Source organism: Staurois parvus, unplaced genomic scaffold (genome assembly GCF_062004578.1).
Source record: "Staurois parvus isolate SC_StPar_1 unplaced genomic scaffold, SC_StPar_1.0 ptg000882l, whole genome shotgun sequence".
Taxonomy (NCBI): Eukaryota; Metazoa; Chordata; class Amphibia; order Anura; family Ranidae; genus Staurois; species Staurois parvus.
In genome coordinates, this window is record NW_028318678.1 from 171,476 (window position 1) to 189,559 (window position 18,084).

The 18,084-nt window shown below is 41.4% G+C and overlaps 2 protein-coding genes across 4 annotated transcripts in view; one reads left to right on the plus strand and one right to left on the minus strand.

Moving 5' to 3' along the window:
- SLC5A10 (solute carrier family 5 member 10) overlaps positions 1-18,084 on the plus strand; it is a 246,853-nt gene that overhangs the window by 75,038 nt on the left and 153,731 nt on the right. Inside the window, exon 9 of the mRNA XM_089656012.1 lies at positions 8,603-8,738. Coding sequence (XP_089512138.1) covers positions 8,603-8,738 — 136 coding nt within the window. The remainder of the gene's footprint in view (positions 1-8,602; positions 8,739-18,084) is intronic.
- SACK1G (scaffolding CK1 anchoring protein G) overlaps positions 1-18,084 on the minus strand; it is a 93,729-nt gene that overhangs the window by 6,769 nt on the left and 68,876 nt on the right. The window contains exons 3-6 of one of the 3 annotated variants that reach the window (XM_089656009.1): positions 16,780-16,904; positions 13,287-14,937; positions 9,880-9,933; positions 1,005-5,584 (exon numbers count right to left, since the gene is read on the minus strand). In XM_089656009.1, coding sequence (XP_089512135.1) covers positions 5,204-5,584; positions 9,880-9,933; positions 13,287-14,937; positions 16,780-16,904 — 2,211 coding nt within the window. In that variant the 3' untranslated portion in view covers positions 1,005-5,203. Of the gene's footprint in view, positions 1-1,004; positions 5,585-9,879; positions 9,934-13,286; positions 14,938-16,779; positions 16,905-18,084 lie in introns of those variants that run through there. The other 2 variants (XM_089656010.1, XM_089656011.1) reach the window with 2 other exon arrangements.

Below are 18,084 nucleotides of genomic sequence, written 5' to 3' on the forward strand. Positions count from 1 at the left end.
TTTTTTCGCTATACCCGCTTGTCACAATTTAAAATCAGCGTCGCTATGTGGGGTTCTGCCTGCACATCTGCATAATTCGTTTACAGGAATCTGTGACTGAAGAAACTACAAATCCCATCTTCCACAGCTGCAGATGGACTTGTAGTTTCAACTGACTGCAAGGGCGCTGATGAGCTCACTAACAGTACTAGTACTAGTAATAAATGCACATTTTTTAAACTTCTAAAACATATACATTTATTTTTTTTTTAAAGGTGAAATTAGTCTTTAACCTTACAAAAAGTTACTTTCATAGCTCTGTCTCCTTCAATCTTTTTTTTTTTTTTTTTGTGGCTGTGATCTGACTTTGAGGGTGGCTATGATCCTTCTCCATGGTCCCCCTGTATGTAAAGGAGTGCGCATAGAGCGCTGCACATGACAGCAACTAATGTGCACTACTCATTCCAAGTGAGAGGGAAAAGGAGAGGTTTGGGAACTCATAGTAAGAAACAATTTAATGAAAAAAAAGATTACAAGGCCATTAAGTAGTGGATGTGCATGGATTATTTTTGGAAAATACAGCTATTGTTTAGTGTCACTTTAAACGTTTGCAAGTGATATTCATTTCCTCTCTATAAAAAACTGCACACCGCAGGGACATCTGTATACATACAGATAAGAGGACACCGCTGTTATTAAAGGCATGCTATGGATATTGTTTATTGCTGTCTATGTCCCTGTTGTGGGGTAGTTTTCCATGACTTCGATCAAATAAACGAAATGTGAAGATAAATCTCCCAAGTAGGACCACAGACAGCAATAAAGAGTGGACAGAGGTTCTATCCCTTCCTGTTATCCAAAAAGGCAGGAAGAGTTTAGTTTATATGAACACCCTACACTGCCACTTCTTCTGAACGAATGCTAATTACCAAATTTCAAAAATATTCCAGGTCATGTTTTAATTCTCTGCAGCCAATAGGAGGAAAATAAATTCAGTTGTAGAAATGATGTACATATACATAATGTAAATGTTACCAAAAGTCACCAAATTTTATTATCTTTTTTTATCTCATGGTAAAACATTACACAAACATATTCAAGGGTACACTGCCATGTCTACAAATAATGACCTGAATCAAAATTCTCTATTCACACTTGTGCAATGCGGAAATGCACTCAAAATAGTGTGGATTCCTGTAGAGCAAAAAAAAAAAAAAAAAAAAAAAACTTTTTTTTTTTTTTTTTGAAAGCGCGCTGCAGTGCTATTAATTGTTAATGGCACCCCAATGCATCTTGCTAAAGTGCGTGAGAAATTGCATGACAAGATGCATAATAACAAAGCACCATGCATTTTCGTGTGGTGCAATTCAGGGCACAGTGTGCGTTCAGAGCCATGCGGATGTCAAACTGGGAGCACCGGCTGTGTCTGTGCAGCTGCTGTATCCAATGGGACTGTCTGCATGGGGATACATGGAACTCCTGTACATCCCTGTGCACATAAACATGGCCTCATGATTTAGACACAGCAGGCAGCCCATTCAAATGAATGGGCTTCACTACCACAATGCATGTTAACACTTTTACGCTGCTTCAAGGCACATATGTGAACCTAGCTTTGGGCTTTAGTAGTAACAGATACGCACACACACGGCAGACATTTTGAGAGGTTGCCCAATATTTCAGAGAAAAAAAACAGTCCAACTTGTCATTAGGGACACAGGTCCATTCAATGTACAAGCCGACTATGGGAGTCACACATAATGGCAGCTGAACTTCATTTCCAAATCGTGAACTTTAATGTACAGTATGGCCTGTGAGAAAAATCGGTTGTGGTGAGGAATTAGGATTTGCTTAAATAGTACATAAGCACCTTAAAATAGTTGCAATTTCACATCCAGAGACTCCGTATATACATACATACACATATATACATAAACTTACATATTCACATACATACAATTGCAACTAGCCAAAAGCCTACAGTAAACTATTCCAGGAGAACCAGGCAGAAATTAAACAGAACATTAGCAAAGCTTAGCTTGAGGAACATCATTGTACATTCACAATATACTCTGCGCAGTGATTGATGTCGCCAAGATGGAGGAGAGGATGGACAGTAGCGCTGCTGGTCATTTACGGATGTGACTGGGAGACACAGATGTGCCTCAAACTCCGAGCCACATTCTCCCACTTTATAGGAAGGTTTAGAAATTAATAGATACAATTCAATATACACAACCATTGTCTTTTACACACATTACCCTGAGGCCAAGCTTGCCCACAAAACATTTGCAGCAACACTTTTTACTTAAAGGGTATGTCCAGCTAAAACTTTTCTTTTTAGTTCTTGATGAAAGGGGGAAAGGATTAGGACCCCTGTCAGGTTGCTAACTCGGGTCTCGTTATGGTGGCCATACATGCATCAATAAATGATTTCTTTTATGATAGGAATAACTGATCTATAGATCGACAACAGTCGATCGATATGCCACACATAGGGAAGTGGATTTCAACTGATGTCAAGATATGATCATAAACTTACAATTGTAACGGTTTTCACTATGTATTCCCACAATCTGATCAAGCAAAATTGGCGAAGCCAATCAATGCAAAACGATTACGAATTTTCTGTCCCGGCCAATGTACTTGGTTTGATTGAATCCGATCTATATTGATTGGAAGGGAAGTTATGACTACTTGATTTTTTGCAGAATTTATTGTTTTCATTGAACTGCACATCAGATGATAACATCGAAGTGTGAAGGCCACCATTAATGGGATTTCCACTCTCTAAGGCTTGCAGTGGAGTGTGGTGCCCTCTGAAGAGTGATCTGTGTTTGGATCGGTTTTCAGAAAGCCTTTGACAGGTGCTGAGGTGGAGTTATACCACCTCCCCACAGCATTATTTAACCCTATAATGCCACACTACTGTACTGCAATCACATGTATTGCACGTGGTTGCAGCGTGGCCTCACTGAACTGAGCAGTGATGCACCAGAGTTAAATTCTAAATACATGAAGCAAAGCATCATGGCCGTGGCATGTGCACAGCCCCATCTGTTGGGTTATTTGGGGGGTTTTTGTAACTGTAGCTCGGTGACCTGTTTTTACCACCCTCTGAGCGCCTCTTTGAAAACGAGACCTTATTTTCCTGTCACTTCTTGTCTAATAAACTGATCACTGGAACAGGAAGAAGAAATCTGCAACAGCAACTCAGACAGCAAAAAACAGTTGACAGAAGTCTAGTCTTTCTTTACTGAACTAATAAAAAGCATTTTTTGTTACTGTTTCTTTTGCTGATGCAGATTTTCCCTCATTTCCTGTTTTAACCAAAAAGTCAACAGGAACAGGAAGTTACATAGTTAGTCTGGCTGAAAAAAGACAAAAGTCCATCCAGTTCAACCATAGAAAAAAAAGGTATAATCCTACAGCCACAGTTGATCCAGAAGAAGGCAAAAAAACCCAGCAAAGTATGATCCAATTTGCACCGGAGGGGAAATCTCTATATTTGAGCCCCAGATAGCAGTTAAAACCTGACAGGTGTTCTAATCCTTTCTCACTCTATCTAAAACGAAAATGTAAAGTTTTGGCTGGACATGTGTGTTAAATTAACAATATTCCTGTTATGTACAAACAATGGAGGCAGCCATTTGGAAGGATTGGTCATCTGGTGTGTATAATGAAGGTTATAATATACCCAGAAGGCTGTGATATCATGGAAGCAGCCATGTTGGTGGCTCAAACAGTACTCAGCAATTCTGTGTTGAATTCTGTGAAAGCAAACTCTGTGCTTTCAAAAAATCCAATTCCAGGTGAACTGTGAATGGAGGAATTTTGATGGCGGCTATGACAAGCCTCATCTTCATGACCAATAATGCACCACACAAAATGGCCGCCTCCTTTCACTGAGGTGACAGGGACACTGCACAGATTAAGAAAGGGGGTGGTTTGGCCACAAACAACTCTCTAGATATTAATCTGTGAAAATTCCATCCATCTTAAAATCAAATTGGCTTTTGTAGTCGAAGTTTTACTCCTCTATAAAACACAAAGCTATGTTTTCAGATTCTGTCACAGACAGGCTCCACCTAAGCAGCAGCAAATAAAAGATTAGTAAAGATAAATGTAAAATGTGTCCAAAGACAAACTAGCCCATAGTCCTTAAAGTGAACATGTCATTATATAAATATGGGAGTTACAATCTATGATATGTCTTTAAAGGTGCAAAATCTCTAGTGGTCTTCATTATCCTACCACTTTTACACAAAATTTGTTTTATAATTTTTTTTTTATAATTTTTATTCAGACAAGTTTGTTTACCTTACTGGATAAAGAGTTCTAATTCTTAGGTAGTGTAAAGTTATTCAAACCAATCAGAATCCATCTTTTACTGATACGTCATGATTTTGATTTCTGAATTAGCACTTGAAGCCCATTTAAAAGTCCTGAGTGGGGAAGCCCACACATCATTCGAAACTCAGCCATTCCCTCCTGGACCAGCTGAATTTCGACCAGTGTATGACCAGCTTAAATGTCATAACCTTCATGACAAGCATCATCACGCAAAGCTATAGCGCGGTGGAAGAGAGGAGGCGTGTCTGTCCAAAGAAAGGGAGTGTCTGACCAAGTCTGTTAGCTCCCAGACTGCACTAGTAGTGTGGTCAGACTTTGCTGGCCACTGCACTGCACAAATGCTATAACAGCAAAGGGGAGGCAAGACTATGAACATGTAATGAAATAACTATTTTTGTGACGTCACGTGGGCTTTAAGAAGAAGAGCTCTCTATGGAGTAAGGCCAACACATACAACAGGTTCACTTGCAGAACATTGGACAGTGTCTCAGACCTGTAAAAATATCTTTCACAGAAAACTTAAACCAGTCTACGCAAACAATAAAAAAAATTGACCTGGCTCAATGTAAACATAAAGCGAGGTAGTGCAGTAGATGCAGAACCAGAAGACCAGGCAGAGAAGGCTGATATGAAAAAATCCCTCATAAAACTCCTGCACACCTCACCAAGCATTTACAAGTTTTGGGCAGTCCATGTCGTGGCATTTTCCCAGAACACATAAGACCATGGTAATGGCCACTCATGATTCGGGTGCAGTCCTCATTCATTCATATAATGTACTCTTCATTGACTGCGTTATAGGTTAACCCTTGTCCCTTCACACAAGATTGAAGAATAAGCAAGTCTATAAACATAGCTCCTCATAGCTCTTTTACAGGTCCTTGTGCCCCGGTGGGCCATGACCTCTCCTCCGAGAGTCCAGGCTGGTTGTCCCTAGCTTGGTCTTGAGGTGTTTGGCTTGGGAGAGCTTAGAAAAAGGAATTCCAAATGGAGTTGATGCATTATCGGGGGGCACAGGACTATGAGACAACGGGCTGGTGTAGCCTCTGCTGTAGTCCTTGGCACTCCACAATCCAGGTCTTGGCGGGGGCCCTTCAGACTTTCTGTTGACCTGGCGATATGCACTGGGGCCGTCCATGCCGACTTCCCTTTTGCCTCTGCCCTTGCCTATGTTCTGGGCACCATGCTGTGGTGAGAATCTGTCGAATCCTCCTGTGGGCCCATTGGAAGTGAACTGGAAAATGTTTTTCTCCTTGAGGAGCAGAAAGAAAAGGAAAGCGTGTTAGTACAACAAGCAGCAGGCCATATTAGTCAGCTAGGGCTGCAGATGTAAAACCCAACACACACATGGGCTGATGACATGGCACAGGCCAATGATAAGCAAGAATACTATAGCAAGTGAATTCTAAAGAACTATCCGTGTGTAAGATGTCCACATTATATTATTCCATTATCATTTTAGGAAAACCTTAGCCATACATTGTACTTTTCATGGACTTCTATTACCAGGTACTTGTGAATACTCCTGTTCCTGTTTACGGACACTTCTCTTTCCAGATGAGAATGTCTGCACCAGGAAATACAAACTAAGCTCCCGTGATACAATGAGAACATCCCTGCTCCTGCATAACCTTCACAGTTAGTTAGATATATGAACATCATACATATCAAGCACTGTAAATCTGCTAATTATTTGTTTTATCATAGCAATGATCATTTATAATAGAGCTTTTTTGAGCAATTTCAACAGCAGGTAATTTTAATACACCCCCTTTATTTCTTAGCTCTCCTATAAAGTGTACTTGTCCAAGTCGCAGCACATGAAATACCTAGAAAGATGGCAATTCACTAAGGGCTTCTTCACTTGTGCTTTGCTCATTGAATAGCAATCCGTTTTTGGATCACACTTTAGAGAGCATTTGTCAGGCGGTGAGGAGGCACTGTATCGCTTCCTTACCACCTGCTTCAATCCATTGACCACTGTGGTTGTACAGTGGTCCCATTCACTTCAATGGGTCATGGTTGGCAAGCACTATACACCATGAAAGTGACAGGGGGTTCAAGCAAAGCATTGCAGCCACGGCATATGTACACCCCAGGCCGCTGCCTCTGCAGCTAAAGGGGTTAGCAATTGGGTGGAGGTAAATGTGCGTCTCAACCACAAGGTTTTGCCGGTCAATTTCAACCCCCCCCCCCCCCCCCCCACACACACACACACACACACACACACACCTGTGAATGAGTCCCCCCCCCCCCCACACACACACACCTGTGAATGAGTCTCCCCCCCCCCACCCACCTATAGAAAGAAGCTCAATCTCTTTCTAAAATGCCACATTAGTTGCCTATAGCACATAGATTTTGTACGCATCTAAACACAGCACTATAGGAATCAATGGGGTTATACAAATGAAAATGTGTGCAGCATTTAGCAGTGTAAAAAAAAAAAAAAAAAGTAGGACGCAGCTGCATGTGGGGCCATACATAGCTGTAGTTTTTACGCTCTGCATACACATGTTAAGTCACTAGTGGAATCGTGAGCGTCCAAACACGTATTTTAGGTGCACATTTTACGCAGGATCTTCTGTTAGCCCTCCCAACAAGAATCTGTAGAAAATAGCCATATGCCCAAGTGAATGAGCCCTTAACGTCATCTTCTATCACTAGGGGGCAGCACTGGCCCATGGCAGAGAATTATCAGATGACAACGCAGGTGTGATTTGAAAGTTGTGGTGTAAATTGAATAAAACTGACAGGAAATATGGCATTGGTTTTGTGTGAGGTTCCCAGAAACCTTTTTATTGTCGGTTTCCTATTATACTCTGCACCTGATTGCTGAACTGAATTTTTTGGGGTATCTAAAAGGGCTGTCTGATTTTCCAGCAACAACGAATACGATGCTCCTTTGCATTTTCTTTATGGTTGGTGGATGGGCCCAGTTTTTAAAGTTATGAGACACTTGTCATCTAGTACAACCAGTTTCAGGTCTGTTTCACATTGGCGCCCCCCGGTTACGTCCTAGCAGGGAACCCCCTATGTGACATCCTTGTCTGTACAAATTTTCCTCTATTTTTTGATGGAGGAAAGGGGACTCATGTAATCCCTGTTGGTAGCCAGATGTGAGCAGATGTGTATCCACCTATCAAGCACATCAGGTCAGGTCAGTAAAAGCGGACCTAGATGCTAGCTTTTTCCACAAGGGCCGATGAACCTAACCGGACTCTGATGTAGGCAGTTATAGACGGATGCACATCTGCTTACATCCAGCCACCCATAGGGATACCTTGCAGTCCATTTTTAATTGGCATAAATTATGGGTCAGAAACTGACTGTCAGAAGCCCATGTGAAAGGGCTGATTCACACGGACATACATGCATTTATTGGGTATTTCTAAACACATTAAAAAATGCAATGATTTTAAATGGTATTCATACTGTACATTTGCCAACATGTAGGTGCTTTCATTTTATTTGTGGTTATAGAAAATAGAATTCTATGTGTTCAGAGGCAGATTAGATACTCTGAATGCACATGTACATTTAGGCCTCATTCACATGGGGCTTACTAAAGTGTACGCTTTTAGAGGGTCATGTTTGCCAGGTGTTCCATGTATCCCTATACAAGCAGCCCCATTGGAATGCAGTGGTTGTGCAGACACAGATGCTGCTCCCAATCTGACATACGTGTGCGTTCATGGCCCTGGATGCACACAGAAGGCGTTCTGGGCCGTGCACCCATCAGTGTCTGTTCTTGCAGCTGCTGCACCCCAAATGACATCAATGGGATTGACTGCATGGAATGGCAACTCCAGACAAATACCCAAAAAAGGACATTCATCGTTTTGGCAATGCATATTAGGGCATTACAGTACGCTGCAATACATGTGTTGGCGATGTGCTGCCTTCGTGCCTTGGAGTGCCCTTCAAAATAACTAGCACCACAAAGCACTAGCACACGTAAATCACATTGCTATAATGCATGCATAACCACAATGTCAAGGAGAAAAATTCAACATTTAACAGAAAAGGGTATTCGCAAAATCTTACAATGGGGACACCTCTTCCCTGTGCAGATTTAATCTCACTTCCTCTGGTGTCTCTGGTACAGGAAATTAGGGAAAGCTTCCCACAATGGAGACACAATAAAAAACCTCTTTTAAAAAATATAAGTTTGGCTAGCTCTAAGTGCCTACAATAGAGCCATTCCTTTTCATATAAATAGGGTGTGAAACTTTCACTGCATTTAAAAATATGTACTCTCATTTATCAGGTCATTGTACAAAGGTCCCTATCTGCTAAGAACCTGAGCCATGCCAAGGCCGGATCCATCCTTGCCAGCTACCTCAAAATGCTGCCTATGATCTTCATCATCATGCCAGGGATGATCAGCAGGGCTCTGTACCCAGGTAAGAAGGCCAGTAGGCTAAAGAAACTATAACAATAGAAACTTATGTTTTATTACATTTGGTATTCATATGTTCTTGAGTGTCTATAGTGAACTGTTCTCTTACCAAGTGACTGCCATTCGCTACATTGACCCATAGTAGATATATATTTGGTATATTAACAGGCAGTATATCTAAACTGGAAATTATGAAACAGGATTGATGCTGAAAACCTCAGCCTTGTTCCACCATGCTTATTTGATCATCAGATTAAAAGTGCTGTCTTTGCTCTATATGGTTGGTTACAGTTTACTACAATCTACTCTTAATGACATGTAACCAATTCACAAATGGCTATAAGAAGAGTACCATAAAATATTTCCATAACATTTTTATCATGGAAAAGAGATTTTTTTTAGTCTCAACTTTCCATGGCAAAGGGTGCTTCTTTGTCAGCTTGCATAATTCCATTATTTAAGAAAAAAATATTCTTCATGCTTGGCATGCATAGTCAACATGTGCAAAACATAATAATATAAAACAAAAATAAATACCACATAGTATGGCAAAAAAAAAAAAAAAAAAAAAAAGTTGCACAGCCCACAGCAACCAAATTTAATGACTGGTGCCTAAAATGAGCAACACAAGGAAGGTTCCATTCAATACGAAAATAAGAGTTAGAGTTAATAGGCCTCTATACTATATATTCGAGAGGTTAAATAAAGAGATTAGGACACAAAAAGAGGAATGCCACAAAGCTCCGTGTTGAGGCAATGGCCATTTAATTTGGGGATAAATCATTTATCATTAAAAGAACCATCTAAGTGTTTGCAGATGGACCAATGCAGAGCAACACAATCTATGTAATGGGTCTTGAAGGCATCAGTTAACCTAGAAATAAAGGATTACTGGGCATTACCTAGCAAAGGTGCAATGAGAAAAACTCCAAAACCAATCAAGTAGGGGGCTATAAAAATGCATGCAACATACAATCTGGGATTGGGGAGAGGAGATCTGACTGTGCCTGTACATTACAGACTCAATAACAGCATGCATTGGCAATCCGCAGCTTCTGTAGCTAGCACAAATGTTGCCTGGCATTAAAAAAAAGGGGCACAGACTCCAGATAAAATAATTCTGCCCCTATACACAACAACCTCACCTGGAATATACTATATACTTTTGGCCGCCAGTTGACAAAAAGGATGCCCTGGAACTGGAAAGAATGTAGAGAAGGATAATGTCATTTAATAAAGGGGTATAGACGACCCAGGAAAGGTTTTTTGACCTAGATTTATTCATACCGAATGAGTAATTCTTAACATATGCACAGTCTAAATTCAGATATATACAATGTACATTAAGGATACTCAAAACACAGGGGTGGTACTTGCAGTAAGAAAAAAGTTTATTCTTTGGCTCAGAAAACAAGACTTTGCAGTTGCAATGGAGCCAGCTTTAAATACCCCGTGATTCAAGAATTAGGGCTTTCAGACCTTGCCTGTTCCCAGGATATATACAACAAAATTCCAGTAAAAGGAAATTGCTTCATATTCGTTTATCTCGCTTGACCCGAAGTCTATTATAAAACTGCACAGACAGACACAGGTGAACAGACATGAAAGAAAAAATTTTGACGCCTTTCGCACAGTGCTTAACAGTAAGGTTAAGCTGCGAAACCTGTCAAGGTTTCTTCTTTATGTTGGTTCACCTAGGCATGTTTGTGCATCTAGACAATAAACCTATGGTCAAATACAAGAAACAAGAGAATTAAGCAGTTTCATATTCAATTTTGCTGGAATTCGGCTCACAAAGGGTTATTTTTTAAGAGCTATGACTGTGGAATGTTCTTCTGCATGGCTTTTCAGTCACCAAATTCCCTAGTTTCTTACTGTAATCACTAAGGCAGTGGAATCCAAACATCAGCCTGGGTGTTGAACGTGGCCTCTACTTGCCTTTATCTGGGCCTTGGGGTACTATTCCACCAACTGATACCAATGATGGAGCACCATTTTCCATACTGGCACCAATCAATATCAACAATGGGGCACTATTCCTTGAATTAAAAACCAATGATGGGGCACTGATGTTGGGGCATTTTCTACTTCCACTGGCTGCAGTTTGGCCCCCTAAAGCCTGAAGGACAGTAAACTGGTCCTTTGCTTAGAAACTTTGGAGACCCCTGCACTAAGCAATGTAGATGCAGAAATGCTAAATCATGTACGCTCTGGTGGATTATGCATTGGATTATATGAAGAATTAACACCAGCACTGGTGAGAACAGTAGCTTGATTAGAGAAGCAAAGTCATAACCTGGTGGGTCAAATTTCACACTAGATGATCTTTAAGGCAAAATGGACCATTGTTTTTATACAAAGGGCCACAAACTTACTAATGGGATCTCAGCTATAAATTGTTACCTGCAGAAAAAGACAAGGGCACCGAAGGAACCCAAAAAAACCTGGAATGCCCTAATCCATAAGCTTCAACACTTTCTTGGAGTGTTGAGGGATATCCTGACACCTCTTAACACCCCTACCTATTGGTCAATGATGCTACAAGTTTTAGCAATGTATCAATAGATAGTTACGAAAGGAGGGAAGGGACATTCAAACACTACCAAATGGCAATAAAGTTTGTAAATTTGAGTGGTCCAGGTTTTGGGTGTACCTAGGAGGTGCCTGAAAGCTATGGTTTTCTTTGTTAACATGTACTTTGACATATTTTGGACACATTTTTTCCAACCTTTATAACAAAGAAATTCAACAATTCAACATAAATATCTCCAAACCTTTTTCTTTATAATCTACCAACATTGCAACAGGAACCACAATTTAGGAGAGTAACAAGCATATACAAGTCATCTGACAGCTACCCATGAAATTGTAGGCAAGTACAAGAATCACTGTGCCACAGTAAACATCCTAATCAGAACACTGTGTACAGGTCGAGAAGCAGGGCAAAGATTCAACTACGGTAACGTTCCAGCCCAAATAAAAGCAAACTTTCCAAAGTCTGAACACTGTCATGAATTTGGCTTAATGATACATTCCAGTTAACAAGAATGTTTTACATTTTGACACATTCGCTGGAAATAGGCTTCCTGCAGACTGTTCCTAGTTTTATATTGCATTCATACTGTACAGGTGGTGGAAGTGCTTGCTCAGTCCCTGTGCTTGATGGTATCTAATTACTGTAAGGGCTAAAACCTAAGCAAAAATGGAGCTGTTCTTTAATGTATTTCCTTTTTTTTTTTATAACTGGCAGTGTCAGAGATTAGGGCCCAGATTCATCAAGTTGCAATAACACTTAAAGCATAATGAAAATCACTTAAGGCCAGGGGTGGACTGACAACTCATGGGGCCCCCGGGCAATAGGGGATCATGGGGCCCCTGTGTCCTTGCCCAAACTCAAAAAAGCCTATGAAAAAGGTACCAGGTAGGGGCGGACTGGCAACTCATGGGGCCCCCGGGCAATAGGGAAAAGCCAATGAAAAAGGTACCAGGGGCATCTCATGGGGCCCCCTACTGACCCCGGGCCCTCGGGCACCGCCCGAGTTTCCAAATGGTCAGTCCACCCCTGCTTAAGGCACACTCATGACATAAGAATGATATATAAGAATATTTTCTGCCAGGCCACGTTAGCATGCTTTCCTTGCACTTTAATATAACAAAATTTCTGCTTGAGGAGACAGAATCTAGAGATCTGTTTTACCAGCAAAGTTTTGTCTAAACTCATACATGTCCTACTGGCTAAAGTTACAAAACACATGCCCCTATTTAGTTCTTTACTTCCTTCCTCCACCAATCAGCCCCCGAGTGGGACTCCTATAAAAACCTCTTACCAATACTTGTGAAAGCTATTATGCCTACTTTGGGTATCACAGCCCACCTTCAAAAACCCCTTGGCTTCCACTGTGAGCTGCACAAGTATTGTCCCAACTTTAAAAAGCAGCCGGTTTGTGGGGATAGCCAATGAATGCTGGTAGTTTTGCTTGCTCTTGAGGTGAGGTAAAACAGCAGATTGGTTGAGGATCTGAGTGGGACACCCCTGACATCTATAAGTGCAGCAGCAGCAGCAAGTGTGGAGGTAATATGTGAAAGTGAAAACGTTCTTATAGTGTCATAATACTTTTGAAATATTTAAATCAGCAAAAACAGATTTTTATCAGTCTTGGTCCATCAAAATGGAACGCTTTGGTTCCGCCTAAAAGTATTTTGACCCGTCTTTTCTTATATAACCTTTCCTTACAATACTGTAGAAGTTTCTCTTCTTGCAATATAAATGTTTGGCTCTGAATAGATTTATTAAACCAAATATTCCAAAAATAGCACCTATTGATATTTGCTGAATCATGTCACAAGACAAAAAGTACCTTGACCAGTAAAGCACAGTAGTGATATGCTCCTCTTGTCAAACTGGTCTACAAAAACTGGAATATAATACTCAACAGCGAAAAAACGTTAAAGTATCCAACTTGCTTCACACTAAAGTCAAACAATTTGTTTTTAGGATTGTTATTCAATTCTCACATTGGTCTGTGGGAAGATTGTCGACATCTATACACACCTGGGGAGTTTCCAAAGAGAAAATCCGGTCTTTCCCTTGCAGTGGGTGGCTAGATGATAAAACACGTTTCAGCTCCTCTTCCAGCATGTTCCTTCTCTTTCCATTTTCCATTGATCTCCCATCCATCAAGGTTTGAGGGATGAGGGGGCTCACAAAGCTCCCTCTGGTGATGTGACCATCACTCAGTTTTCGCTGTAGAGGAGGGCGCTCTCCATTTTGGATACGATCAGAACCTCTCCTTTGTAAGCTTGTAGATGGGTAGTATTCCTCAGACATAGAAGAGGCATTGGACTGGGGTAAAGAACCAGAACCGCTGGAGGAATACTCTCCAGCAAACCGCTGGACCAGATTAGACTCTTCGTCTTGATCACTGGGAGCAGGTTCATTTTCAATGAGAATGTCAATTTGTTCAGCGTCTATTTCTTCAACTCCGTTGACAAACGGCGTATGGACGTCTTCTGTCGGTGTGGGTATTTTACCTGATTTGGCATTGAGGGCGTTTTTCATGCTGATGAAGTCCGTTACAGGCACTGTTCTTGGTTTTGGCACTGGGGGTGGCTTGTGAGACACAAGATGATGATTGCCTGCTAGCGCTGCACTACCTTCAACAGATTTTTGTAAAGAATTTACATCCCGACTCTCTTGGCCTGCTGAATCACCATTGTTAGGCTGTTCTACACTATTATTCTCTGTATTTGGGAGAGACTCCTCTAAACTGATCTGACTGGATATGGTAGTCTTAGTGTTGTTAACAACAAAATTCTGCTCTAGGCTTGCTTGTCTAATCCCATACTCCAGGTCTTGGTTGCCCTGTCTGGATGGATTTATCTTGCTGTGCTGAGATTCCTTGCCATAGCTTGCCTGCCTAGATAGGTTAGGCTTGCTAAAGCTAGGATCTGTACTCTGTTCTTTGCTGGCCTGCCTGGAAACATTGATGTGACCAGACACAACTTGGTCTTGGTTTGTCTGTATGGATTGGTTTGCCATAGGACTAGGTTTGTGTTCTTGGGTGTAGCTAGATTGCCTGGATGGCTTACTATTAACATGACTATGATCTGAGTTCTCTTGTTTTTGCCTCTCTAGCTCCTTGGCCTGCTGCAAATACTGAGCTGTAGCTTGGAAAGTGTCGCAAATCTTGATTCTGTTCATTTGAGAGGGTTGGGCATTCTTAATGTTGGGATCAATGATATTGATGTATCCTAAGATCTCACTTCCAGGCTCTGGGTCTGGTTCTATCCATGTGGGCAGATAGTCAAACATGTTGGCTCGTTCCATGTGTTGCAAAGCGGGGTGAATCTGGAGCTCATCCACCAGCTGTTCTTGGGCAGCTACCCGTGGCTTGGTGGTAATTTTCTTGACTGCATCAGTTTCTTGTTTAGTGTCTTTGCCAGTCTCACTGGCACTCTTGATGTTTACTAGAGCATATTTAGGATTGATCAGTTTCCTGGCTATTGCTTCTGAAGGTGCTGGCATGATAACTGGCTGTATTACTGGTTCGGGCTCTGGCTCATTATCCATCTGAACATTCTTAAGGCTGACCCCCTTAGACAGCAGGTAGAGCTCCTGGAACTGTCTATCAAAGCTTTCCACAACTTGGCCTGATAATACAGTGATTAGGTTTCGGTCAATCCTTGCTGCCGACCAGGTGAAGCTATGGAGGGAGAAAAAAAAAAAAGGTAAATAAAATCAGTAACCTTTATGTTCTTAGCAACCAAGGTCACTAAAAAGTCAACAGAAACAAATGTTACGGTTTGAGAACAAGCTTGCTAAAGATGTCTTAAAAAAAAGAACCTTAACCCCTTGGCACCAGTGCTTCCCTGCCCTTTAAGGGGTTTCTGACGCCGGGAGGCGCAGCGATTGGGACCATTCTGTGAGGCACCGGTAACTGTGCCAGGAGAGCACAGGTCGTATTTCCGGCACGTTTGTTCACATCGAGTATGCAAATATACGACCCCTCAGAGTCAAGGCCTAGCTGCCATGAGGCCGCATATTTGCGCCACTGGCACCAAGGAGTTACAGGAGAAGGTCACATTTGGGAACAGGTTACATGTTCCACCCATTTTTAGGGTGGAATATGTAACGTGTTTCCACTCTTGCAGCTCCCCCCCCTGGGCTGGAGATCCCCTCCCTGCACCTTTGGTCACAATTTAAAAACAGCTAATTTGTGTGGGGCTCCACCCACACGGCTGCATCATTTATTCACGGCTGACGGATTGTAGTTCTGAATGAACTAAAAGAAAGCTGGTGAGCATCCTTGTAGTTCATTTATTCTTCCTGGACTGAAGTAACTGCCTGCCCATATCGGAGGTATGGGCAGACAGCTATACTGACAGTCTGCAGGGGCCTGACACTGCACCCGCAATCTGATCTGCAAAATACACACACACACACACACATATATATATATATATAAATGCACATTTTTCCTTTAAATATGGACTGCCCATTTTATACACTAGCAACTTTCAAGGTCATTAATATTACAGCTTATTTTCTGCAAATCCCTACATCACCAATACTGTTCCAAAGGACTCCTACATTGAATATACTGAACAACAAAGATTTTGCTTCCGGAACACTTTTTGTGTTTAATTTAAAGGGGTCTATCATGGTCACCAAAAGTTTTTCAGGAAGCAAAACTTTAGAAAACATTTGTTGCCCAGTGTTACCATTGATCCTTATAAAATAGTGTCTCTAGTTGTTCAAATTCCTACCGCTACTTTACCCTCTTATAGCATTTACATTTTGTGGTCTTTTAAGAATCAAAAAACACTACTAATGCCTCCTGCACACTGGGCATTTAGCCCCTCTGCCTGGGATTCCAGTGTTTTCGCTCAGGCGGAAGGCAGAGGTGCACCATCCAGCCCAATTGGCAACAGTCTGTAAAAGTCTATGAGAAGCTGAAAGCTGCTGTGGCTGGACGGGGCTTGACATCGCACTGAGAAGTACTAACTAGCACCATGGGACAAATACCCGGAAGGAAGACCTGAGCATTTGTCTCTGGGCATTTGTCCCTGGGTGCATGTGGCTCTAACCAGGGTTCCTCCAGAGTTTGCTAGGAGTTCCTTGAGCAATGAGCAACTTCTGCCTCTCAGATAAGTTCCCACTGACACGATTGATTTGGTAATTCTTCCCAGTGACCAGAAGTGTAAGGAGCATTCTTCCTACTGACCATCACACTAATGTAGATATAGTTATTTTTAGCAGGGGTTCCTTGAGACCGAAACCTTTTTCAAGGGTTCCTCTGCCTTATGAAAGTTGAGAAATGCTGCTCTAAACCTTGGTACCAGTCGGTACAGCATCCAGCACTGTCCAGCTGCAGCAGCTTTCAGCCTATCACAGACTTTGATAAGTATACTGCTTAACTATACTTCCCAGGTGCACCAGAACAAATCGTGGAAGGTGCCACCTTACCATCGTTACTTTTGAGGTGTACCAAATGCAGTTTTAATGTTGCTCCCCTAGCTGAGAATTTTTCTTTTTTTGCCATTACCTATAAGATCCACAGATTGCTTTGTCTCCATCTGCAAACATGAATTTCTGTCCCAGGGATCCTCTAAACTTGGAGGCAAAGCGTGTGTAGAACTCTGGACCACCTATAGTCCGGACTCTCATGTTCTGCAGAAGAGAAAAAAAAAATTACGATTTGGTTTCCCAGACAACAAGCCAGAACACAGGACTATTGTCCAATACCATAATCTTTTGAACAATGGCTGTTCATATTTACGCAAACTCTGTGTGCCCAAACCCTCAATTCAGAACGTGAAAACGCATTGTGTCCATAAAACACATCTTTGACAATACCAAAGAAGCAGTGATATTGTATAACAATAAGTCCTCACTTCATACTGCTTTCATAATACAGGAAGACAAAGACATACGAACCAAATGAAACTTGGGACAATCATCAAACTTTATTTGTACAGGAAAAAGAAAATTAGTTAAGAAAATAAGTGCAGACATATGTCTAGCTGCTCATTTAATTAATTGTATTATTCTGTGGCTGTTCAATTTACTTATTATTCTGTGCCCTTTGTATACATGTCTAAAAGCGTAATTTTCAGGAATGAATAAAAAATGCATACAAAAAAATAAAAACCCAAGTTTTTAAAAGGAAAGTGGTCTAGGAATTTACTGAACCCCTACTGTTCCAATACATGAATGAAGTAGCCAAGGGACCCCATAGAATCTCCCAAACTGGTGTAATCACTAAGCAACGGTGTTGGTGGTCCGTTGAGAACACTTTTAAGAGAATCCTTTAGCAAAATCAAACTGTGAATAAAAGACAACCCTGAGAAAGAAGCCCACACTACTGAACGCTGTAATACTGGAGAGAAATGGGCAGGTGAAGACCATTTAGATACTGATATTTTTGAAAGGGTCAGGTTCCTGGTTCCCACCAGATCAGTGGTTTCTCCCACCAATCCTTACATTACTACAAGACACATCTGTGCTGTAGAGGGTCAGCAAAAGGAACCACTGAATGCAGAGGGGGACCAGGAATATGATACCCCCAGAAGTGTTGGATTCCTAATAGTCTTTGGGGATCAGTTTATCTTTGTAACAGTGGCGTTCAGTGTCATGGGCAGGGAGAGGTGATTATTTAGCATCTTATTTTCAGCAACATCTTTTATTAACAGTTTGATTTTCCTAAAAAAAAAGATGTTTAATACTTTGCCGTATTGTATAAAGCTGGCCATAGATTTGTAAGCAGGCAAGTTATAAGTTTATGTGAATTAAGCAGGGAAAAGCCCACCCAAACATAGATGAGGCATGGGCCGGCACCTCCCAGCTCTCA